This window comes from Branchiostoma lanceolatum, chromosome 5, assembly GCF_035083965.1.
Source record: "Branchiostoma lanceolatum isolate klBraLanc5 chromosome 5, klBraLanc5.hap2, whole genome shotgun sequence".
Taxonomy (NCBI): domain Eukaryota; kingdom Metazoa; phylum Chordata; class Leptocardii; order Amphioxiformes; family Branchiostomatidae; genus Branchiostoma; species Branchiostoma lanceolatum.
Window position 1 is genome coordinate 7,536,634 of NC_089726.1, and position 25,404 is coordinate 7,562,037.

The following is a 25,404-nucleotide window of genomic DNA, read 5'->3' on the forward strand; positions in this document are numbered from 1 at the left end:
AAACCATTATTTGATATTCAACTATCCATGGTGATTCGAGGTTGAAAACTCTTACTAGTTTTAGGAAGGTTTGATACAACCTAGCGACCCCCGCACCTGTGGTTCATTTTTGCACAGCAAAACATCATGACCATGCGTTTATCACGTGAACGCCGACGTAGTCATTCATTTGTATACATCAAGGGCGTCTTGTATACATGTAGTATTTTCCACACTTTTCCATGATATCAGGAGTAAGGAATGTTGGGGTGGGTATTACTAACCAGGTAGCAAAGGCAGGTGGGATGTAACGTTGGGTAACATAAATTCGGGATTTTTCCGTTAATGGTTGACTGAAATCAATCTAGCAGAACAATAAACCATCCTTTTTTTCTATAATTCTGCCAGTATCATGTACTATCTTTGCACTAATCATATATATGGTAGATTTTGTCTCTAGTCGTGCTGACATCATAATATTTCAACTTAAAACTACCGTCCGCCGCACGCAGAATGACAGTGCTGTCGGACAGGGGGGCACATTAATTCGGGAGAGAAGATTCGTCTTGAATATTTTACCGCTAATCACATTTTATACGGCAGCTATTCGTTCCATCCTTGGCTTGAGGAGAGTGCTATGGATATAGACGTGTCCAAGTAAAAAAAATACACGAAAAAACGGCCGTACCGCACACATCAGGCCAGTTCGGGAACAACCCGTGTGTTGAGTCGGTAGAACTTCACTCAAAGTCGGCCCATCGTCATCATCGGGCAACGTGTAACGTTACATTATTCATGGCAAACTAGCTGGATGCGGTAGCAATGGTAATACGACTATGTCCATGTGTTCCTTGTTGTGTTAGGAGCAAACTTTGAGGAAAATATCTTCCTCAGTCCACTATCACACGCAGCATTTAGACAAAAAAGTGTTCCTCACAAACCTTTGTCGTCTGCTTGACAACAGGATTCTGGTTAACAATATGGCGGCGGGAAAATACACGTGCCGTAGGTTGTAGCAACAGAGAGGAGTTTTGATGATTAATCACACTTAGAATGCAGTTGCAGGTTAGCAAAATAGATTGTAATAAGTTGTCTTGTAAATAATTGTGTTTAGCAGGAAACGGATGTGACATTTTTCTTATAAACCACCCGACAACCATGTTGGGTAATTCTCCCACGAAGCCCTCAGACTGTTCCAATAAGGGACGGAGAGTTTTTGACCCCGTCGCCTTATAATCCATGCTTATCGAAGCTTTTCAGACAGTGTTCTGAATACGTAAGTCTGTCAGATTTGCATTTCTAGCGGTATTACTGATGTTGCATCTAGCAAATATCCCTAAATACCCCGTTTTCGAAATATCCCGACTTTAAGTACCCCACGAATTTAGGTTACCCAACGTTAACCTTTTCGCTGTTCGGTTCAGTGATTTGATCATATCGGGTTACATACGTACGACGTGGTAGCTGGGTGAAACCAAAGAATCGGAGCGCGTGACGTCCCGCTCGGGCTCATTTGCATACTGGTGTAGTTTCGGCAAGGAGGTTTTGGTTTCGGAGAGCAAGTTCTGGCACGAACATGTCTGGTGGGACTGTACAATATAGGTAGATCTGAGAAACAACAGGTAACAGTTACCTTACAGCCGTTCGCATCGCATCAAAATGAAGCCTGTCGTCTTGTTGTTAGTCGTGTCAGCAGTTGTACTCAAGGTGTTGGTCTCGAGTCCCAGCGGTCAAGCTCAAGCAACCGGTAGGTAAAGTGACTAAAGTCACTATCAAACTAGACAACACTAGCCTCCGTTGTAGCCTCAGCGATTTGGGGATAACTACAAATACGTCCTCATTTCAGTCGCCACGGATACCCCCGTTGCAGACTCCCCTCGTTCCTCTGTTTTCTTTTTACCGATCTCTTATGACATTTTGTTCTTATTAAGGGCTGATATTCAGCTATGACAGACGATGAATGTGATATTTTAATAGTCGTAATCAGTGGCAAAAAAAGGAGCCATGGATCCCGCGGAGAAGGTGATTTTTTTAGAACAGGCGAAAATCAATGCGCGCGTGGATGTATTCCAGTGGTGTGGCCTCAGTTGTAAAAAAAGATCTCACGAAACGATTATTCAAGATTCGAAACCTACAGAAACTTTGCATATTGCATAGCATTTTTGTAAGTTTCATAACGACAAAGCAACGTGAAAATCTGCATGGCGTGAGTTCATTACTGTAACCCCTGCTTGTATGGGTAGTTATGAGTTCTTGCGGCCTCAGGGCGGCCATGAGTGTAAGAACAGGACAATAACACCATCATGAGCTGTAATGTAACATATATATATATGTATATATATATATGTATATATATATATATGTATATATATATATATATATATATATATATATATATATATATATATATATATATATATATATATATATATATATATATATATATATATATATATATATATATATATATATATATATATATATATATACAACAATGGCTTGTTTACTTATCATCAAAATCATACAGTACCAGTGAGCCTTTGTGTACTCTTGATGTACTCGAAGCAAAAACAAGTAAACAAGCCATTGTTATATATATATATATATATATATATATATATAACAATGGCTTGTTTACTTGTTTTTGAGCCATTGTTATATATATATATATATATATATATATATATATATATATATATATATATATATATATATATATATATATATATATATATATATATATATATATATATATATATATATATATATATATATATATATATATATATATATATATATATATATATATATATATATATATATATATATATATATATATATATATATATATATATATATATATATATATATAACAATGGCTTTTTTACTTGTTTTTGCTTAGAGTACATCAAGAGTACACAAAGGCTCACTGGTACTGTATGATTTTTTACAGTATGAAATAACCATCAGAAATTTGTAGTGTGTCCAGCAGAAATTTGTGAAACTTTTGCACAACTTGAGTTGGTTCCGAAGAAGTGTCCGCTGCGTAATGCCAACTTTTCTGGACTATCAGATTACGGAAGTTCTTCCCCAGAAGAAATCTTTCGCAAGGTTGTAGTTGTTTACATTCAGAAATTTGCATGATACTTGTTAGCCTGGATACCAGACCTTTCGCGCGATGCGATGGTAACCCCTTTGGCAGCGGGGAATACCTAGTAGTAGGTATAGAGTTGGCACCCGGGAGCGTTTGGCAGCCGAACTCGGATTTCTATCGCGAGAGGTAATTAGTGGGCCGTGTGCTATCTGTGGCGGCGGCGCGAGTTGCTTCCCCGGCCGAAGGATAAGCGCCAGGAGCGCGGTGGTCTGGTACCCAGGCTAGATACTTGTTGGTCAATTCGCCGCTGGAAGAGTCCATTCTTGTAGTAATTGTGTATGGTGGGAATCCAATGCGTCCACGGATTGGGTTCCCACCACACACAATGACTATTCTACTCTGATAGGACTGCTGTTTACTTGAACAGCATGTTAGGCAAAATGTACACAAATTCTATCATTATAGTCCACTGACCAACAGACACAGCACACACAATGCAACAGCTTGTACACTTATGTTCCCTGCCCTATAGAACTAAGACCTCTAGAATGTGAATGGCCAGGGATGTTAGCTATTAGGACTTCCATCAGGAATACCAGGATGGAATTTGAGTCCCAGTGGAATAACAGGAACGCTAGTCCTAAAGGAATGCCAGTAATTCATGGAGTCCTAATGAAATGCCAGCCTGGGAATCTTAATCCACAGAAATGTTGATTTGTAAAAATATGTCCCCGACAATTCTTGGAATTTTACAGGATTATATCAGCAGGATAGTGGCAGGATGATTATCTAGCACTATTACAACTGGCTTGCTGAATTTCCTTGCGGCAGTGAAATTTTTCATTGATCGATCTGAACATGATTTCCATTTTAACATCGTTCCAGATTCTGTCCGGCTTCCTTGATTTCAAGTATTTTCTGTTAACGTGTGGTACTAGTATATGGCTTGTTCCTGTCTTGAATGGGGTTAATGCCCTTCAACTATTCTGCTTGTGTAGGTAATTGAAGCAGCGTGTGCACAATCTTTATCAGTACAAAGTTGATGCAGTTATGACCCATTCCCAGAAGAAAGACATTAAATCTTACAGTTGTAAGGACCAGCATTAGGACATCTAAAAAACATTGTATCAGCCACACATTGTTTTAGAAAAGAACAGTATTACTGTAAATCTGAGGTCATGTATACATAAGCCTGACACATCTGGTAAACAGATGTAGCTGCCTGTCTGTCTATCTAGGACGAATGTCCCCAGAGGGGCCTGCATGGCTTTCTATCCGTACTGCTGACTAACATTCCAAACATTCTTATTGGCTTAAAATGCCTTTGGACAAATAACTGTGCAATTCCTAGAATATTTACAAACTGCACACAATACTATACCATTTGGCTCGCCACTGAGGCGTCGCCAGAATCACCTCCTCCGAAGCTCCACGGAACTTCGGAACTTGCCAAATTAACCAGATACCCTCCAATAGTATATATCTTTGGTCGTTCTTGTCAATATATTAAACATCAATCATTTGAGCTGAGTCTGCAGCTGCTATGATGAACAAGACAACCGACATGTACTTCCTACAAATATCTAAAAGACTTGTTTGTTTGATACACTGTACATGTGTTCTGTGGTTCAATTCGCAATACCAGCTTTGTAGTCCTGTGGTTCAGCAGCATTTTTTTGCATGGCCGGATTTTTCTTTTTTTACACCCGCGCGCATCAGTTACGGGGTCTCCAGAGGACGTCATCCATAAAATCATATGGTGTGGCCTAAACTATACTAAACTTCTATTGCAGAAGTCACAGTGACAGACCCCGTGGACGGTTTCCAGGCAGTCACACCCACACCCATTTCCGGCAATTTTACCACACTGAAATGTGCGGAAGCTTGCCTGAATTCCAGCTTCTGCCTGGCCTTCCAATGGTTGCCACGGGGTGGAAATTTCTCTTCATCCACTTCAACCTGCAACCTGTACAAGATGGACGAGAGTGACTGGAGTGGGGACTACTTGTACTTCAAGACTCTACCGGCAACCATGCAACCCACCATCATGCCAGCACCCACACAACCAATGCAACCGACACCTACTCAAGGTACTAAAGGCAATATTTCTCAAATTCAGGATTTGGATGATGCATGTAAAAATGGTTTGCATTATCTATAGATGTAAGTAACCATCATCCTTAACTTTAAAGTTGGAAGTATACCTAGCCATTGGCTAAAAGTTTAAGCAACCATACCTTAGACAAGGGGAGGACCAACCCAGCAGCAGAGTGGGTCCATTGGGGGGATCATGAATTGCGAAGGCTAAGCAAGTGAGCATTTTCACACTGTCCTTAACACACATTGAGGTTGTAGGTCACAGTGTTACCTTTATCTAAAGAACCTTTTCTTTACTACTTCCCCCCTTTTTCTGTAGCAATATGCGTGCCTGATAGTAACGGTGGTTATGCTGGTCTTATCGGTTTCATTGCTGGAGTGGCAACATGCCTGGCAATGTGCTTGATGTGGTGGTGGTACAAGAAAATACGAGCCATACAACAGTGTTGTGAAGACTTTTGCAGCTGTTGTTGCAAGTCATCTTGAAGTCAACCATTACCTCTGCTCCATCATTACATTGTACTTATTTGTTTGTTTGTTTGTTTGTTTCTATGCATGGTATTACCAGTAAATCATGACTGAAGGCATGGCACACCAATTTTGTATCCCAAGTACAATCTGTGTTACCAGATGCCATAGATTTGATCCATTCACACCAATGCAGACCCCTACCCTTGTTGAAAAGTGTGGTGGGTTAATTTCATTCTTGCCTATCTTATAGGTGCATATGTAAGGCAGCCAAGGCTTTCCAACTAGCCTGGTCACACTTAAGAGCCTTCAGTTATGATTTTACAATTGTATGTTGCACATGGTCAACTTTGTATTGCGTAATGAAGGTCTTTCAGAGAGAGTTGATGAGTAAAATCTGAGACTATCTCCCTAAAGAGCTTATCAGTTCCAGGAGTTGTGTTCTTTTCTGTTTCACACTTGCACTTGTGACTGTCTCCTTGATCTGACAGGTGTCTCCCTGTAGGAGGTTTCTGCACAGGTGTTCAGTATTGCAGATGACATAGACTCCACAGTCATAACCTAATGATCATTGAAACAGTACAAAAAAAAGAGAGAGAGAAAGCTCAGTTATGATCAACAAGCATAGTGAATCTGTACAATATCAGAAAAACTATAATATTTGGGTCCTATTTAGATCTTTTTTTGCATGTCTGTACGGAAAACTTTTCAAAATTTGAAATTATAGTATGACACAATTTGTTGTGTATGTTGAGTTGCGAATCATTTACCAGTATTCATCACTGACAACAAAAGATTTACACTTACAAAATAAGAAGTCAATACAAATAGTACAAAGATAAACATGTACCACTACTAACAGTATGCAACATATATTCTTCCCATCACAGTATATACTAAGTCAACCCTTGAGTAATAACTTACTATTTTGCTGATGTGGAGCATCCATCTCTCTAAAGGTAATCTTTGATGATTCTGAAAAAAATCAATCATAATCAATATCAATCATAATAAATATGAACAATGCAACTTGCAAGAAAGTGAGACGACATACACACACACACACAATAGAATAATGCACCTGTCACTACAAATCTAGAAGAGGTGCGGTGAGAATAGGTCTAATTCAATAAGGATTATACAAACAAGTAAAGAGGAAAAGAACATACGTCCTAGGAATGGCTGAACCCTTTTAACCAGGAGTTTTGCTGGAGCTGAGTTGCCACTTCCCTGAGAGGAGTCGAAATGTTGGAATTCTGCGACATCTCGTCTGTACAGTAGTAAACTCCTGGTGGAGGAATCATAGGTGAAATCAGTTGCAGTCCTTTATACAACACGTCCAAGCTAGGGACTCTAGGATTGAACTCTAGCCCACAGATCCAGTGAATTTGCTTCAAATGACCAAGCAGCGGGGTTGTGTTACCAGTGGGCTAAGTGGAAACACCAGTACCCCAATAGGTCCTATAGGTATGGTATGGTACATACATGTACAAAGATTACCGGGCCACAATGTAAAACTATTGTAACTTACCAGTGAGAGCCACCTGTAGACTCTAGGTTGGTGTTATCGTTGACAGCCAGGAAAACTAACTTTTTGGAGGAAAGGTCCAGTGGTTCAAGAAACGGCGCCAGGTCATCTCCTAAAGAAAAGAATACATACAAGCTATTATCGGGCGTGTATATAATTGTGCAGGCCAACAGGGCCATCCAAGGAAATTAAAGGTGTCTACTTTACTCTATTCTACTTGATGAAAGTGATGAAACCATGTAGACTTGCCTTACTCTCTCGATCGAGTGGCTGTCAACACTCTACTCTACTACTCAAGTGAAACACATGAAATACAATAGCTGCTTTTAGTGAGAAAGAAAGCTTGTTGCACCAAATGATCAGAATGATTTTTTTCTCTAAATCAACAAGACTGCTTATCCACTGACCTTGGCTGTACTTAATGAACTGTGTGACATCAGGGCTGATAAAAGTGACATCTGATGAAAAGTCCTGGAACTGCACCCTTTCATAATACCTGTGGCGGAGAATAGCTTAGATTTTCAAACCTAACAAAAAGCAGAATGCAAGATGATACAATATATGGTACAGTAAAAAAAAAGAAATAGGATACCCTTTCATAAAATTACAATGTAATGAAGTGCAGTGTGTGCTACTCATAGTGTTTTCATCATCATCATGGTGTTCCCCCAGATGACCCCGCGAGTGGAAAAGTACGGGGGGAGGAAGTCCCATGCTAAGGCGGGCAGGCCTCCAGTCTGGCACGGTACGACTCAATGGTGGGAGCCGTTACTACCATGCCAGGCAGGGCATTTTCCACTGGCGTGTTTGAAAATAAATACTCTGATTCAAAAATATTGCGTTGAAATACTTACCTTAACATTATTACAAATTGACTGAAGGTTCACTCAAATATGTGTTAGATTCATATGATGCTGTTGCATAAATAAAACTTCAAACTGACAAACCCACAGACTAGACGTAAAATGTCTTCAACGCCCGGAAGCTAAAAGCATGACTGCCCCCCTCCCCTCCCACTTTTCACAACAGCCATTTTGAACAGTGAAATTCCGCATTTCCCAACAAAGAGGTGTTGAAACTTCATACTTACTCGAATGCAAAGCCTAATATCTTATCATTCAGCCAGTTGGGCGGCTGTAGAAGTCTGACGTCGGACTGTCTGAGGCAAGAATCGTGGAAACTCAGGACGATGTCGTCTGCTAGGTCCGCCATGTTTTTACAGACTGATGCGCAGTGACCCTGCGCACGAGCCACTTTCTTTCATTAGGGACTGTACGATATTTAGCGGGGGAGGGTGTGTTAGTCCGTTGACCGTACACTAAAAGAAAATTCCGTGACCGTCCCCCATCCCAATATTTCTCATGATCAATGGCCCTCTCTCCCCACTTAAAAAAGTTTCCATGCCACCCCCTTCCTTCCCATACACCAGCCTCACCCCACCCCTACTGAGTATCGTACAGTCCCTAAATTGGGAAATGTTCCATAAAAAAGTTTGATAACAAAAATGTTGATATTTCGTGTCTTTGCAAATGCAATGTTGTCAATATTCGTCTCAAAATAACGATAGATATCTTTATCATGCACAGTTTATACACCATATAGCATATGCGTAATATTGAACATGCCCTATAACTGCCAAGTGCTGGTTGCAGTTTAGTTCCAAATCGATGGAGTTCCTCATCGCCAGTGGTTTCTGTTGTTCCAACCACATTTATGTATCATCAAAACTATTTACTACATTTCACTATAACGTTACCCTAGTTTTACCAAGGGGGTTACGAATTATTTACCAGTGCCGTCGCTGGCTTCCGATAATCATTAGATACCGATTCAATGAAATCACGGTTCTCACTAAGACCAGACATGCTTGTCGTGAAATGATATCAGAACAGACGTCATCGTCTAACAGAATTGTGCTTACCCTACCCTAACCTTACTATCTGTAATTGTATTTCGGCTAGATCAACCACCGTTAATGACTTGACACAATTTCGAGTCTAAACGCATCCGTGTCTTGCCCTAATTCCATCTCCGGCCCTTTGATGGCGTAACTACACAGAGTCACGTGATAAACACCAGCTAAACTGCGTATTGGTTCTTTGAAAATCGAGTCCGTCTTGAGCGACACATAAAACTGACGCCGATCAGACGGAAATCGTGTTATACAGGCCATCCAGTGTTAATCAAATTTTACGAAAACGGAGCGCTGCAAGACGCAGCAGAACACTGCCTCAGAACGGACTGGCAGATTTTCATATTTAGACAACATATTGATGGTAATAAAACCTTTCATAATTACGTAGTTTTGTACATGTAATTGAAAAGGTTATTTTACAACAATCGAAAAAAATGTTCAAGTTACAACAGTCTCAGTTAAAACGACGACTGAATGTCCTTATATATACCAGCACGAGGGCAGTTCAACTAAGATTTTCACGTTTTACTTTCGCTCGGAAAGTTATGATATGATTCAGGTCTGTTGAAAAGTTCCTTTCTCCCCTTTCTTTTGCACTGCACATCAGTCTAACTTCTCCTGATTTTAGCTACCTATACACAGTGAATCTCTACCATACCCAGTGCTCTGTGTCACCTATAGTGATATGTATTATCATAGTGGTAAAATTTAAGCCTCATACGTAACAATAACCGCAAGTGGGTCAGAAAAAAATGTTTATTGACCTAACGTCGTAATCATACCTCAGGTAAGGCAACACGAGTGTTTTATTTTTGAAGCGATATAATTTATTCATTTGTCTGAGGAAAATCCTCAACCACACGAGAACTGCATAAAAACAAGCATGTAGGCATCACGTGATGATCACGTGAGAACTAATCATAACGAGCAAGTACATGTATTGTACAACAAATGTGCAATAAAGGTTACCAACAATGACAAGAACGTTGTCAGTACATATCTTTGCAAAGGGAGTGATAAATATGAATATTCAACCTCCAAAAAATACAAACGAAGGACGTGGATATGTAAAGCTACTCGGGCAATTTCGCCGTTTCGTCAGTATCGTCAATACGGGGCAATTCTTAACCTGTGTCTGAACCTGGTTGCTAAGCAACGGCACGTCACAACAGCAGATGATCCACATACATGGGATTTCAACACGTACACGGCTCACGATTGACGTCAGAGCCCGGTCAAAGATCAGAAAATCTTATTCTCGTGGACAGAAGACAGTGTGCAACATCATATATATATATATATCGATCACGTTTCGTCCATGACTCTTTGAACACTGATATAACATGTACACGCGCACCCCCATTCCAACAGGGCGGCGACCTCGCTGCAACTGCGCTACGACTTGGAATTTGACAGAGCCTTCGACGAATTTCACAGATTAAAAAACCGAACCTTTTTACTCTTTGTGCGTTTAATTGTTTTTCCAGTCATACTTCTACACTTTGTATGATATACAAATTCTGAAATCAAGGGCTATAGCACAAATCCAGTTTAGGTCGCTGCGTGGTCGCAGCGAGATCACCGTCTTGTGGAATGGTGACTTAATAGAATATCATAATCACAACAACTGGCGGTAAATATGCAAATCATAAATACGTGCGAAGAAAATTCAGTGAGATTACGTATAGAAATAGTACGAGCAGCTGAAAAATATGACTCCTTTTCTTTCCAATCCGGAAAGCACATTAATGCACACAAGACCAGGCTGTCCTTGGTGCTGAAAGGGATTCCTTTGGCCATTACGATTTTCATTCACGTATACAAGAGACCTTCCTTTTCATTAAGATTACAATTTTCGATCGTACAAAACACCTGAGACCATGTGAATACAGGAGATTAGATCCGCGGAACAGGTGTGAGGTACGGAAATCACAAAATGGTGCACATTTTGCTCCTAAATGTCTTTTTAGGACGTGTACCGTTCTCGGCTTTCTCTTTAGTCCTACCATTGGTCCCGTTCGCCACTGACTGTCCGTTCTTCCCGTTCACTCTCCCGATGTCTGAGTTTTTAACGTCGTCTTTCTTGGCTAATTTCGGCTCTCTGGCGACCCGACTCGCTTTCAAGGCTTTGTCGGTAGCTTGTATAACTTCCCATGCCGCAGCCTCCGGGTTGTGTAAGCAGGGCGCCGCCGGCCTGCTTGCGGCCCAGTGTGCGGCTGCCCGCGCCGCTGCCAGTGCTTCCGCGTTCAGTCCCAATCTCTTCTGATTTACCACCAGGTGTTCCAGGACAGACCTGGCTAGCACGTCCGCGACAATCTGCGCTGAAATCTCTCTTACATCCGCCGCGTCTTTCGGTAGCTTGCTCTTCGGTTTGCCCTGATGACGATCTTCCTCTGCCAGGTGACTGAACGACACGCTTGGCCGCTTGGACTCAAAGGAAGACGACATCCCGATCTTGGTCTCCACAACTCCGTTCTCTGACCGTGGCACGACATTACGATCCAGCGCTACCGTACCCGAGTCCATGTTTACACCACAGATCACCACGCTGTGTCCTCAGTCTGTAAGAAGAAAATGGGCTCCATCAATTCTAAGCACCGCATAATTTATCATACACGCACATGGTGGTATGGAAATTTTACATTTAAATGAAATTCTGCGAACCTTTCGAAACTCAATGAAGCATTTAGTGTCACGACTCACACACCGCGCATCCTACACGTCAATCAACTTTAGGAGACGACATTGCATTTACGCTCTAAAACGTAAGTACATCAGACCGCTAGCCGAGTATACCGATAATGACAAGTAATCTTATATCCTGCTTTTCAAATACAACCACCATATTTCAAACGATGTACTTCACTCTTTTTCGCAGATATCGAAGTATTGAGTAAAAGTTTGAAAGGGCTTCCTTCCATTCTCGATGGCCTTAAGCTTCCAATCCAAGTCATTTCCGCAGCAGGCTTTGCGGTTTTAATCACCCGCCTTATTCAAGAGACGTGTTTCCTTACACCGTTGTGCCAACAGCTACCAGAAACCAATTCCCTCAAGCACCGCTTAAGATCAATCAACCAGTCGGCATACACCGGACTCTTGTCTACGGCACGTTCTTTGAGATCATATACGTCCAACTGAGTCGTAAAAACGCAATGCATTGAGTCATCAAAGTTCCGAGTTCATTATTAGGAACCATGTGGGAAGGTCAAAGTATTCGACCGCTTTGATGTTCACCCTGCGTTCAGGCTATTATGATACATTTGACAAAACAAATTGGATCCAAGCCTAACAATTAAGTATCTGACGAATTATGATACCCACTGCTGGAGTGGAATGCTCCTTTAAACAAAAGAAACTATGAAAATATGAAGTTGAGTAACTGTTTTCTTGCGTATCTCATTACCTGGGTGTCTAACCTTCATCGATCAATCTTGTTTTTGTTTGTACTCATCAGTCACTGCTTGTCATTCAAATGTCTTTTACAAATGTTTTCACCTCCGTGAAAGGGAGGGACTGTTTTTGGTCTTTTTGTTTGTTTGCTTGTTTGTTTGTTCGTTTGTTTGTTTGTTTGTTTGTTTGTTTGTTTGTTTGTTTGTGTTCGGGTTTGTTTCCTCTGGCCCGGGTCCAAGTCTTTACCCGGACTGACTTGTAACCGGAGACTGTCAGGATGTGAAGGTGAGCTGGCCCAGCCTGCATCCAAATGTCTTCGGCAGGCTGGCAGGAAGTGAACTTTGGCACATGGCCAATTGGAAAAATCAGGAATGTCACGTGCCCAAGAGTTGAGCATGTAATATGTGACATGGACATGGTTGTGTTATAACATTTTGCCAACAACTTTACCAAAGCTCTATCATGTCACGGAGGTATGAGATCTTCAATTTATTTCTATTTTTGCCATTTTAGACCTGTCCCTTTCGTGAACTAGATACTACCTCACAAGGTGAAGGGTGTTGCGAAATAAAGTTGATATTAATACACAACAATAAATTTTGATATAGCAATAAAAGTACATTAAACGATCATAATATGCTTTGAGGCTAATAATAGTGGTTGCAGAACCCCGCAGCGTGATAACTTATCAGGCTTGGCGAGCTTTATATACTGCATCTGTTGTGAACCTGGTACTAAACTCGTCCTGTGGCTCGGGGCTACCTTCATCAAATTACTTGCATGCTATCATCCCTGGTTTATTTCAATATCCTTGCTGTATTAATATCGCAGTAGAAATCAAGCCTTCCATCCCAGAAACCACCAGATATATACCACACAAAATGCTACCAAAGGACAGCAAATTGATGAAAATTTATAGCCTCCACCAGGCCTTCCTACGGAGGAATGCTTCCTAGAATTCAGCAAAAAGGGAATAATTGGCTAGTCTCTACCAAACCCTTGACCAAACTAACCACACCAGCTACGGGGAGAATATCTGCCAAGAGGATTTTGCCACCAAAGGGTAATATTTTCAGTATTATTAACCTTACCGTGGACTGACTGTACTGGCCAATTATTCCTTTTTTTGCCGAATTCTACGATCCATACCCCCGTAGGAAGGCCTGTTGGAGGCTACTAATAGGCCAGAAGAGTCGGTCCGCGGGAAGGCTAACAGCCCCCCGACTGCGCGTCTGGTCACAACCTGTGGTTTCCAAACTCCCCTGGCGAATCATTCTCGCTATAGCCAACATAGTTAGTCTGGTAGAGACCAGAAAATTTCCCTCAGGGCTCCAATGGTTATTTGTTACTCTAGAGATCATGATAAGTCAGATAAGGAATGAAAATTGAGGCAAAGGAGACCGGGGGGGGGTAAAACTTGTATTTCAAGTCAACATTTTGCAACTTTGCCTGTATCTCTTCTGTCTCAGGTTCCGTGTACAGTGCGTACATGTGTACACCAGTCCATGATCTTTCTCGGTCTTTCCCGGACGGTATTGGTCTGACAAGCGCGTGGCTTGAGTGGGAAGTGCATCTAAGGTGATGTGATCCGGGGAGGTATTGATCAATATTCTGTGCTTTGACATGGAAATATCGCATGTTATACCCGTGCAGGTTTCCACGAAAATACATGTATGACTAGACTTAAACGTCTGTACGATGATAGCTAGGCTGATAACTCGGCAATAGATTACACATTGTTACACCGTTTTTGCTTACTATGAAGCTCTATATAGACTATAGAATGATACTGTAACTAGTGTTAAATGGAATGAAATTATTCTAAAGAAGCATGAAAAGAAAGAAGCATTCTCACACATCAAATATAAAACGTATAATGTTTACATGTCCAAGACGTCAGTTGTATTTTCTAAGTGTTTTATTGTACTCTAGCTCTCCAAGCAGAGGAGTGCTTCCGGCTGGTTTATCGTTAAATTAAAGTTTATAGACTGAGACAAAAAAAACATGACAAAGTAGAAAGCCCGACAAAAACGCCTAAACACGTCAAAAACAAGCCGGAACCACTCCTCAGCTTGGAGAGTAAAGATATTGTACAGTGTACGAAATTCAGATTTAGTTGCCATGTAATACTTGTTATTAGCAAACCATTCATTCATTCATCCATTCATTCATTCAAAACATGCCGAAGGTGAAATTCTGTCCCCAGAGTGATGTCTCTAGACTCTTCACTCTCATATATTCAGTTTGGAATCACCGCTCTCGATCGAAATGCCGTATTACACGCTGTCCATCCGTACAGAACGTGAGAACACCGGGAGTAACCCCTATTACGGGCTTACGGACCCGTTGGCATGCAGGGGCCTTCACAAAAATAAGTCCATGTTGATTTGATTATGTGGATGACATCCGTGCGCGCATCAATTTTCGTCCATTTCCAACAACAACAGAAAAAGAGGTTTTCGGCCATACCGTAAATTGTACAAAGCAGCTGCAAAATGAGAAAATACATGCTGTAAATTGCAAAAATTTCAGAAAACGGATACTAATGTCGTTGAATGCCAAAATCAATTCCAAAATCAAAGAAGAAGTTTTGAAAGAGCTAAAATGAAGAATCTATATTTTGGTATACCATACTCTGTGTGTTTAGCTTTGTTTACCCTTCCTGGTCACGTAGATTTTCATGATGAAGGCAACATTTTTTTTGCCAAACTCTTTGTTTTATTCGCACGCTCGCATCAGTTTTTGGATCACCAGAGGATGTCATCCATATGATCAAATCGACATGGCCTAATTTTGACTCAGGGCTGGTGCTTAGATGACACCCTGATGAATGAGAGACAAGAATCGGGCTTAATCATGTCTTCGCAACACTAATGTGCCGCTGGGGCTGAATGGAAGAAAAATTGTTCACGAGAGAATGAATTATGATATTTTGAGAGGATGACTGATTCTCCGAATGAGTCAGCGGACAGCTGAGATCTCCTTGGTCACGACTCTGCAAGTCTGTTTGTCTGTTGCCATGGCGACGGTTTTGATACATCATCAGAACTAGTCACTGTCAATGCTGCTGTAGGATTGACGGTGTCGCGTTAAATGCTATGTTCGCCAAGCTAGCGGTAACGTTAAATCAAACAGACAACTCATTATTTTCAGCGTAGTTGACGTGCTTTTGTGATCTTCAAACAGATGTTGCGGAGTACTAGCTATAGCCTCGGTGCCATCCCCCGTAGTAACCGCTGCCTCAATCTTTTCGCTCGCTTAACCAACATCGAAAACAATGAGCCAGCATCCTTTTTTCTTGTCACAACTTTTGTCTGATTCATCAAGTGTTAAACTGACCAAAATGAATAAAAACAGTTACAGCTAGGGCTATGCACCTAAACAAAATTCAGGTACGGTACAGGTTTATGCGGTTAAGGTACAGGTCCGGTCAACTGGTCAATCATCTGTAAGTTATACATGAAGCCAACAATCTTTTTCAGTGATAGATTGTCGTCTTTGCATCATAACTTAGTGACGTATTTGAATATCAATTCAAGTCTATTAGCAGGTTTGCTCAATTTTCAACTGCAAGATGATCAAAATTGTCATCTTTGAGGTAGGATTTACCTGTCTACTAGTGTTTTGGTTTGTTCAGGTACAGGAACAACTGCTGATGTTCAGGTCCGGACATTTACCTAGCTAAACAATGTTACAGATACATGTATAGGTACATAGCTCTAGAACCAAGAGCTGCCTCATTCCCTACCGGTACACAAATCAGCTTGTTCGCTGTACACTCGGCACGGTTTTTCGTGTTTACTTATCCTGTTCATTTATTGACGTTCCCACATGTTCTCTACTCCACACTACACGGCAAAAGCCTACAATAAATCTCGCCCTTTCTGTGTTCTTGAATTGCTTTTCGTAAAAGAAGAAAAAAGGCTAAGACTTCCCACCTGCTTCTCTCCCACTTGAAGTGAATAAAACTGCTGCTTGAAACGCAACCAGTATCCAAACTATGTTTCCTACGGCCATGTTGATTTTGTTATATGGATGGCATCCTCTAGGAACCCCAAAACTGATGCAAGCGTGCGAATAAAAAAAATAAAGGTGCCTTCATTATGAATTCTATGTGGTCAGGAACGTTGAACAAATGAGTAAACACACAGAGTATAGTAAAGTGCATAAAAAGATTCTTCATCTTCATTTCTTCACATCTTTTGCATTGAATTTGGAATTGATTTTGGCATTCAACGACAAAATAGTTTTGATTTTTTTGCAATTTACAGCATATATGTGATCCTTTCTCAGCTCAGCTGCTTTGTAAGACTCACAGTATGGTCAAAAAATTCCTATTTTTTAAACGGACGAAAATTGATGCGCGCGTGGATGTCATTCACATAATCAAATCAACGTAGCCCACGGACAGCTGTGACAGTCACAAATCGACGGATTAATTCTAACACAGGAAGCTGTGTACGGTCTTCAGCAGCTTTTTTGTTTTAAGTAATGGTGCGAGTTTGGAGGACTTTGACATCTGTTGCCGTATAGACAATGGTGAAGCTTAGTATGAATGAGCTCCAGCCTGCAAGAATTGTAGAAAGCCTCCGGACATTTTTTCCACAAGCAATCAATAGTTCAATACCATTTGGCTCTCAGAAAAGTAGTTGCGATAAAAATGTAGTTGGGATGCAAAATGTCCACAACGGAGGCTGCGTGGTAAGCGTGCTGCTTTTTCGTCATCAAAAAGGGATACATTCAAGATGTTTATGACACTAGACAATATTGGAAAAAAGATACAAAAATATAGAAAATATAGTTTTTGCTGTGGGGATTGTATACCACCAGTTCTATGAAGGGATAAAAGAAAAGGTATCCATTCTCCACGACCTATTTCATTGAACGATGTAAGTGTATGACTAACTCACTGGACCGGCGGCACGTTGGCGACCTCTCTGCGCCCGAGCGATTTGACAGCGCTCTCAACGAATTTCATCGATTAAATCGAATCTTTCTACGCCGTGTGTGTTTTGTTGTCTTTTTAGTCATGATTGTACGTTTTGCATGATATTCCCATTATAAAATCAAGGGTATTAAACGCAAATCCAGTTTAGGACACACAGGCGACGCCGCAGGCGACGGCGCAGGTCCAGTGAGATACTAAGTTATCATTCTGTGTGACCTTTCGATTTCAGTTTTCTTGACGTCACGATTGTGGCACACATAAAAAACATGGCATGTCGTTATTAACGTCAAAGTGTATGGCCCAGACACATCATATATCAAAGTGTGTGGCCTAGACGCATCACACAGTGTCTAATATATATAAGAACCGACATTAAAGTAGAGTAGAGCAGATCATTATCATAGCGAGGTGGGAAGATCTTTTCCAGTTGAGGCCGCCCATTCCAGGGCCTTGTTGTAAACTACTGGGTGATATTCCGTATATTTGTTAACTCATTTGTGTTCACAGTAGGCACATTCACGACTTCCCCTGTAAACCATTCCACCAGGTTGCCATCCTGTTAGTAATTTACTAGTATTCATATAAATTCTATTTCTCTGCAAAGATTCAAATGACCCATTTCAGTCTGTTGTAGTAACGGTTTGCGACTAGATATGATATAGGTGTCAGATTCTTGATTTTCCATGTTTTAGATATGTGAATTGCAGTTTACATGAAGATATAGTGATATACAACTGAGTACTGAGATATATACATTTAAGCTCTGACAGGTGCATGGAATTTATAATTATGATCGTCTACTTTTAGGTCGATAAATGTTAACGTTATATGTCGGTAAGAGCTAAGAGGTCAACAACAACAATAGTACGATTGAATCAACAATTTCAATTTCAAGACGTTACCTGGGAGTTAAGAAGAAGGAGACGATGATCCCTCCTTCAGTACCGGAGCAGTCTTGCGTAGATCCTCCTGTGCATCGTCTCGCTCAAGGACATCACCATACCTGGACAGACCAACACGTAAACATATCAGTAAAGTTACCTCAAACAACTCTGTAAGGTCTACCGTACGCTCGTAGCACGACGGTTTCTGTCAGGGTTCTAGAACCGAACCTCTTGTTCCACGGTTGCCTTGGTATCGCCGTGGTGTTGTCGTGTGTACTCGGCACGCCGCTTGGTCGTTATAAACTTGTCAGCGCCGCGCCAATTGCAAGAGGCTACCGTACGCGTCTACTCATTGGTTCAGAGATCAAAAGATCGTTAAGTATAGAAGCATGGCATGGATGGATGCAGTTTCTGCTACACTAATATTTCTGCAATGCTGAGTTTATAATGCATAAATGTGGCCTTAGAAAGTTTTCTTATAACGCTACGGACTATGTTTTTAAATCAATGCAATACGGATCACGAGAACAGTGGAAACCTTCTTCGGGATAGGTGGCCAACTTCAACTTGTTATCATATTAACATTCTATTTCCGATGAGAGTTCTCTTTTGTAGTGTGTGTAATTTTGATGTGAAACTGACATATAGAAAATTGTTCTATTGGAGGTTTTATATTTCAAAGAAGACCGAAAAGGTTTGGTTGATAAATTGATGTGAAATGGGTCAGTCTTCTGACAACGTTATAGCCATTCATTGATTTTATTCATTGCACGTGCGACCTATGCATTGGGAATCACGCTCAGTTCCAAGAACCATGTGAAATTCTACGAAAGCTTCTGTTTGGCGTAATTCGCTCTCTATTGATCGCGACCTATCAGTACCAAATGCTGATTACCAACCGATATCAGTTTCCTTGCAAGAGTAATCCGCATTGCCGCGTTATCAAGATCCCATTAGCCGCCACATTTATCGACGTTTCCCAATGTTTTGTGATTGCATTAAGGATACGTCGCTCAAGACTAGTTTGACCTGTAAGTACAATGTTTATAGTTATTTTGAGACATCCATTTGCCTACAGATGACAGTAAAGTGGAAATCGAAATACGCTCGCATATGTATTGTATTGGTTTATTGCACCATACTGATAAATTCTGATCAGGCCCATTTGTAGTGACAATCAGATAAGCATTAACTTTAAGGGCAAGGTCTGGGGGGGGGGGAATGGTGTATTTCCGGTTACCCGACCTGCCATAGCAAAAACCTGTCGACTCTAGATGTTGGGCCCAGTGGACTCTACCGCTCATTATAAAATGATAGATGACACATTTGCTTTACACGATTGTTGTAACTCACCAACAAGGTTTCAAGTCCCCACCTCCATGGATAGATTAATTTGATTTCACTTTTTTATCATGGGAAAATAGTGTAGTGACGTACATGTAGCCTCAGTAATAGGTGCGATCATTCTGAACAATTCTCGTGGTGAAGTTGTGTTGTGTTTTCCTACTATCAACTAACCACTCCATTTGTGAAACGCACATGTGGAAACACTTGTGTTTGAATCGGATGTCGTCATCAATGGTTCCCTTGCTTAGAACTGCAAATCAAAAGTTGTTTTGTTTGTCTTCCCGACTTCTAATTCTCTTGAGATAAGGATGTGGTATTGTAATAACATAGAATTGCTTTGTTTGTGTGTATAGATTGTTTATCCATTTCCGAATACCATCGACGAATGCGAGAGGCTCTTGAATAGTACAACTTACGTCATTCATTTGGTGGGCACAATACCGTCAACACTCCAAAGTTAGCCATGACGTCGTCGTTTTTCCTAACGTGTATCAAACAATGGAACATCGAATCGTGGTTTTCCTGTGCTTTCAAGTCTGGCATTACTGAGATGTTTTCAACTCTACAATCTTCTACCGGTACGTCAGCAAGATGACAGTTACTTCAAAATCTTTGATCAAATCAGAAAAGTGTACTACGAAACTTGTACGACCGTTTCTGTGACGACTTTAGTGGCATTCTAAATGCCCCTTCAGCCTGTTTTGCACGTTATTTGTGTGGGTTTACAGTTCAAGCCTGGTGGGATCAAAGGCTGGTGAACTTTGTACACATAAACACTCCGATTTCTATCAATTAATTAAGACATGAAGGATTGGCGGCTTTTCAGAGGAGTGATATATTACGTGGGTCAATGACCGCAAAGTGCTTTTCCATTGACGTAGATCAAAGCTAGTAAAAGCCCTTGATTGTTTCATAGTCTGCACATTGATTTTGCCAAACATGAACACTATCATACTTTGTAAATTTAAAGAACATTGTCAATTGTTGTGGTAGTTGAAGCGTCACCGTTTTGTACATGAAGAAATCGGCTTCAGTGCTTTCACTGTGTGACAATACGATATCTATATACATATCTTCTTGTGCTGCTTTGATCCACAACATAGCTTCCTTGTTTTTGTCTTTTAAAGACGGGGCTTTGCACCGAATCACTCCCAGAAAGCACGCGAGGACTGTACGTGTAAAGAAGACCAATTTAAACGGGTTTTAAAGGTTCTCAGCATAACAACTTAAAGATTTGAGTCTTCACAAGCATCAACATGTAAGCATTACGCGACTAGAACTGTCGTTGAAACCGTTATACCAGAAATGGCATTTTCACGTTTGGAGTATGTGCTCTACACTTGAATCCAGATGTTGTCGTGCCGTCCGAATGGGCAGAAAGATTTAATTCATACCCTTTCAAAGTTTGTGGGAACATGTATCGAGAATGACACCCACTGCATAGGCTGCCTGGAATGTCTACTCTACTCATTGTTTGTATCATAGTAAAGCTTGCGACAGCTTAGGGGTAGTCCATTGTACATCATGGGGAAAGTTGTGCCATAATTGTTCTGGGTTTATGAAACAGGAACATATTGAGAATATAACCGCCATTAACATTAATCCGTCGGTTTACATAAATCTGCCAGTTTGAAAAACAGTGGGTTTGAGAGATCTCTATTGCAGCACCCCCCAGGTATGCACAGTTTAGATATACTGAAGTGCATTATACTGAGGGACGTTGGGTTGGAGGTCTGTTCGGACGCATCTTTTCAGGGTGCCCTGGAGGAATTATGTTAGTAGATGCTACCTGAGCAAGAAAGCGTAATAAAACTGACGGTCCAACAGATGGTTTTTGACACACTTCTTGACCCGGGCCGTGGGTTCCAAATGGTAACTCTGTGGCCGACTTCTGCTATTGTTTCAGCAACCCATGGAATCAGGTAACGTTGGATTCTGGGATTCAGACTAAGTTGTACAGACTAATTTTTGAACGAAAAAAAAAACACCGCTTACCATGCGTTGATGGAGACCAGCAAGTATATTAGGCGTGGTTGACATTTCCTCACGTCTTGTATGTATGCTTTTTAACATAACTCAGTCATTAAAACCTCTTTTTCTATCAGTAGATCAAATAGATATGACCGCTCATCAACATACGCGTTGTAGAAATTCTGGTATGTAATTCAGGAGGGAGGGGGAGGGCGACGAACTTTGTACTGCGGAAACCGCCTAGATATTTGCGACCTAACGTGTGACGTTAATCTCAATACTTGGGCCAAAACAGGTGGCAGGTGGCAAGTTGGTTTTGTGAATAGCATTGTTGACTTGGAATCCAGCAGGCCCCAACGTTGTGCCCTTGTGAAAGGCACTTTACACCTATTTTCTCATTTGATTCGGGTAGAAATGAGTACCTAAGCTTCAGGTGGGGACGTTATCTCGGATGGGACGTAGAGCTGGAGGTCCCGCGTTTGAGGAAAGCCAAACCTTGAGCGCGTTAAAGATCCCACCACACTTATCGAAAAGAGTAGTGGTCCACCCGGTGTGAGTGGATCAAACATTACAGCCTGGTCTTACGTTTCTTCTACTTACTAGAAACAAAACTGATGTGTTACACCTAAATGTGGTTTTCCGGTTATGCTAAGCAAGCAAGCAAACATACAATAACAACAATAAAAACACGTCCTAGTGTTGTTATTGCAAACATGGTAACGTAAAGCATGTTTAAGGTCGTAACAGTAAAGTTGTTGACGTTCTTCCTTTGTGATCCTATAGGCTTAAGAGATTTCCCATTCAGTGAAAGAGGACTGCAAAACCTTTCCAAACAGTTTTGAAGGCCGACACGTACTTTTGGAGCCAGTATCTTTTCAGGAATGTCGTGGGAAAAATTAAGAAAGACATTTTTCACCACTTCGGGTCAAAAACGTCACGAGTATGCAAGAAGAATGTGTACACCCGCTTGAGGCAAGCCAAAACGTCTGGGGAGGGAGTCAACAAATTCTATCATTCTTTAAAGCTGTTTTAAAACGACGATGCTTTTCCGATACTTTTGCCCACCACAAGAATATTTCCTGTTATTTTCAACCCAACCTTCACTCACTGTTAGATTCATACTGCTAATCAACTGACAAAACAGTACGCGACTCCTTTTTATGTAATGTTGAAATTACGTGACCAAAAATCCTCGATAATTCATTGTCAGATTGGTGACAAAGTATGATTATGTGACACGAACTCTTGAAAAAACGATGTGAAAAAATGTCGATGCACTAGTACAGTACGCACCCAGACGTATACATTGAATGCATCCTCATGTTCGTTTAGAAGCCCCCTTCAATACCCTTGTCTACCAAATACGTATTACTCAGAGGGCTCTTGTGACAAACAGTGACTTGCACACAAAGACATTCGTGGAAACCAACACTCCAGTTGACACCGAATCCCCAAATTGTTAGTCAACAATCGACTAGTCAGAAACGTCGTTTTGGAGATATGAATAATTATACACAAACATAAAATATATGCATGGATTGCATGACGCAATATAACGTTACTCACCTACCAGTTTTGCCGTGAGTTTGCGACGTATTTGTCCAAAAATCGTCTGTTGTGAATTTTCATCCCTGGTTCGACATCTTTGAAGTCAATCCTGTGATCAACTGAAGCCCTTTTCCGGCGAGATATGGAAATAAGGAGTTTATGCAAAGATGATTAACCTGTGTTCTTCCTTAGAGACAGTGTGAAGACGCCTAGTTACAACGGTCCTTTGGGACCACGTTGTCTGCCGTCTCGGCGAAACAACAACACGAAGAATCGCCGGGGTAGCCGAAAAAATACAGGTGTTCTTTTCCGTCAGGTGGAATTTGTTTGCTTCCAGTGAAAGCTGGTTTCTTGGATGGAGTATTTCATTCTCCTATCCGCCGGTAGATTGCTGTGGGCGGACCCACTCCAAGTAGCGAAGTCGTCTGGTCGTGGTGGTGCTATGGAGCCCGTCGATGGTCACCGGGGCCGGCGGACACGTCCCGTATTGTTCCCGGCTAAACAACACGTGCCTGTGGACTGATAAATTGTCCTACTTTGTGAGGTTTCGTCCACACGTACGCGCAGCTCTAGCACACGTAATTTGTTCAAAACACCTGTCTCGTTCAAACCACTCCCTGCCCTTGTGCGCCCTCGAACACGGTTCCGGCAGCAGCCGCACAACCCAGGGACGGTACAATACACATCCGAGGGGAGGGAGGAATGCGGAATGATTGTAGATAGTTGCTTGGCAACATACATGTAACATAACATAACATACCACGGCACGCGGTTCACACCAGACCTGTTATACAAGACGCTGTATATTATGATAAAGGCGACATTTATACAATGTATGAGTCCGGTTCAGGTTTGCGAACAAGTGGCTTTCTCCCATATATTCTTCACAACAATACATCATCGACATGACTATACCTGATTATAGTCTCACAGATTACGTAATGCTACGTAATAATACTTATTCAAAACGTCTGGGACGCCATCTTTCAATGTCCCCATACAGAAACATGGTGTTCAAACAGAAGGGGTGATGAAACGGTGCAGCCTGGGACAGAAGGCAACACCTCCATATGCATACTCCGGTGTACACGTATAATGTGATACAAATACAAATGCAAAATGTTACTATTCACATTGAAATGATTTTCACATATATCATAACGTCTAACCAGACACTGCACTGTTTAGATTCAGATGTGCAACGTTTCCTTAATTGACAATTTATTGGCAATTTATGTCTGTGTTTGTACACTTTTAGCATTTATACTTATATTTCTTCTTCATGTATGTGTACGTATATGTACGTGTATATGTATATGTGTATATTTATGTGTGTTTTGTTTAGCCGAATAAATGAAGAAAAAACTGCAATACGGTAAACATCAGAGATGCAAACTCTAAGGCTAATGAGTGCGTAATCCCCAATATAGTGGGGGAGAGGTTTACCACTTTCGTGACATAGTGTATTTCATAAGATGTCCGTATATCAAGGAGATATTATCCTCCTTGGTTATCATATCAAGGGCTCTGCCCCATTTGAGATGAGTCTGCAATCTTTCGTTCGGATATGACGGATAATTACAACGCGAGCTGTAGCGAAGCCGTCTTGCTGGCTACTTGAAAAAATCACCATGCTTCACCTCAATCGAGGACAACCACTTGTTTGTTATATAATGTCCTTGTTTGAACGTATAGGGATTTTGACATAAGGCAGTTGTATCTATTGAACATGTTGTGGCAAATACGCAAGTTTGTAGCGTTTCACCAGAGGGGCCTGTTATAATACACCATCCTCAGTACAATATGCGCATTACCTTCGCCATTGCAGGGACTAAAAACAAATGTGCATATTACGTTGATGAAGGTTACACATCCAGGTAATAAGATACGCCCAAAACAGTTACTCAAGCAACTGGATAAGATTTTGAAGCAGTCAGACGTTTCAGACAGCATCCGCTATCTTTCGTCAGTGACTGAAGGAAAGAGCTGGAAAATGTGCATTTTGCATTCATGACGTGCCTACCTATTTACCATAACGTATGACCTATTGAGTTCAATCATATGCAATTTCCTGTCGAAAACAATCAGAACACACATCAAAGGTGAAATTACGCCCAAGACCACTAGGCACGTACTGTGTAATCATCATTATCAGTTGTGGAGGAAACTTAATTCGCTGCTTACAAATTGCCTCTGATGAAAGAATATCAGTTGGGATTTCTACTCTGGGGAGCT

At 41.1% G+C, this 25,404-nt stretch overlaps 1 protein-coding gene and 1 long non-coding RNA gene across 2 annotated transcripts; one reads left to right on the top strand and one right to left on the bottom strand.

Moving 5' to 3' along the window:
* Nucleotides 1–1,513: 1,513 nt before the first annotated feature.
* LOC136434739 (uncharacterized) lies at nucleotides 1,514–6,667 on the top strand. The gene is made up of 3 exons (XR_010755777.1): nucleotides 1,514–1,726; nucleotides 4,867–5,163; nucleotides 5,490–6,667. It is a non-coding gene; the product is annotated as an uncharacterized lncRNA (long non-coding RNA).
* LOC136434738 (sentrin-specific protease 8-like) lies at nucleotides 5,617–8,403 on the bottom strand. The gene is made up of 6 exons (XM_066427776.1): nucleotides 8,257–8,403; nucleotides 7,574–7,662; nucleotides 7,170–7,278; nucleotides 6,808–6,926; nucleotides 6,563–6,613; nucleotides 5,617–6,199 (listed from the first exon to the last, which is right to left on the bottom strand). The coding sequence occupies exons 1-6, from the start codon at nucleotides 8,376–8,378 to the stop codon at nucleotides 6,042–6,044; spliced, it is 648 nt and encodes a 215-aa protein (XP_066283873.1). The 5' UTR covers nucleotides 8,379–8,403; the 3' UTR covers nucleotides 5,617–6,041.
* Between the last annotated feature and the right edge of the window lie 17,001 nt (nucleotides 8,404–25,404).

Excerpts from the sequence above, each read along its gene's own strand:
- LOC136434738 (XM_066427776.1), bottom strand. The coding sequence starts at position 8,378 with ATGGCGGACCTAGCAGACGACATCGTCCTGAGTTTCCACGATTCTTGC. Across the intron at positions 7,663-8,256 it reads ATATTAGGCTTTGCATTCGA|GTATTATGAAAGGGTGCAGT; the intron begins GTAAGTATGAAG and ends TCTCCGCCACAG. Across the intron at positions 6,614-6,807 it reads GGTTCAGCCATTCCTAGGAC|AATCATCAAAGATTACCTTT; the intron begins GTATGTTCTTTT and ends GATTTTTTTCAG.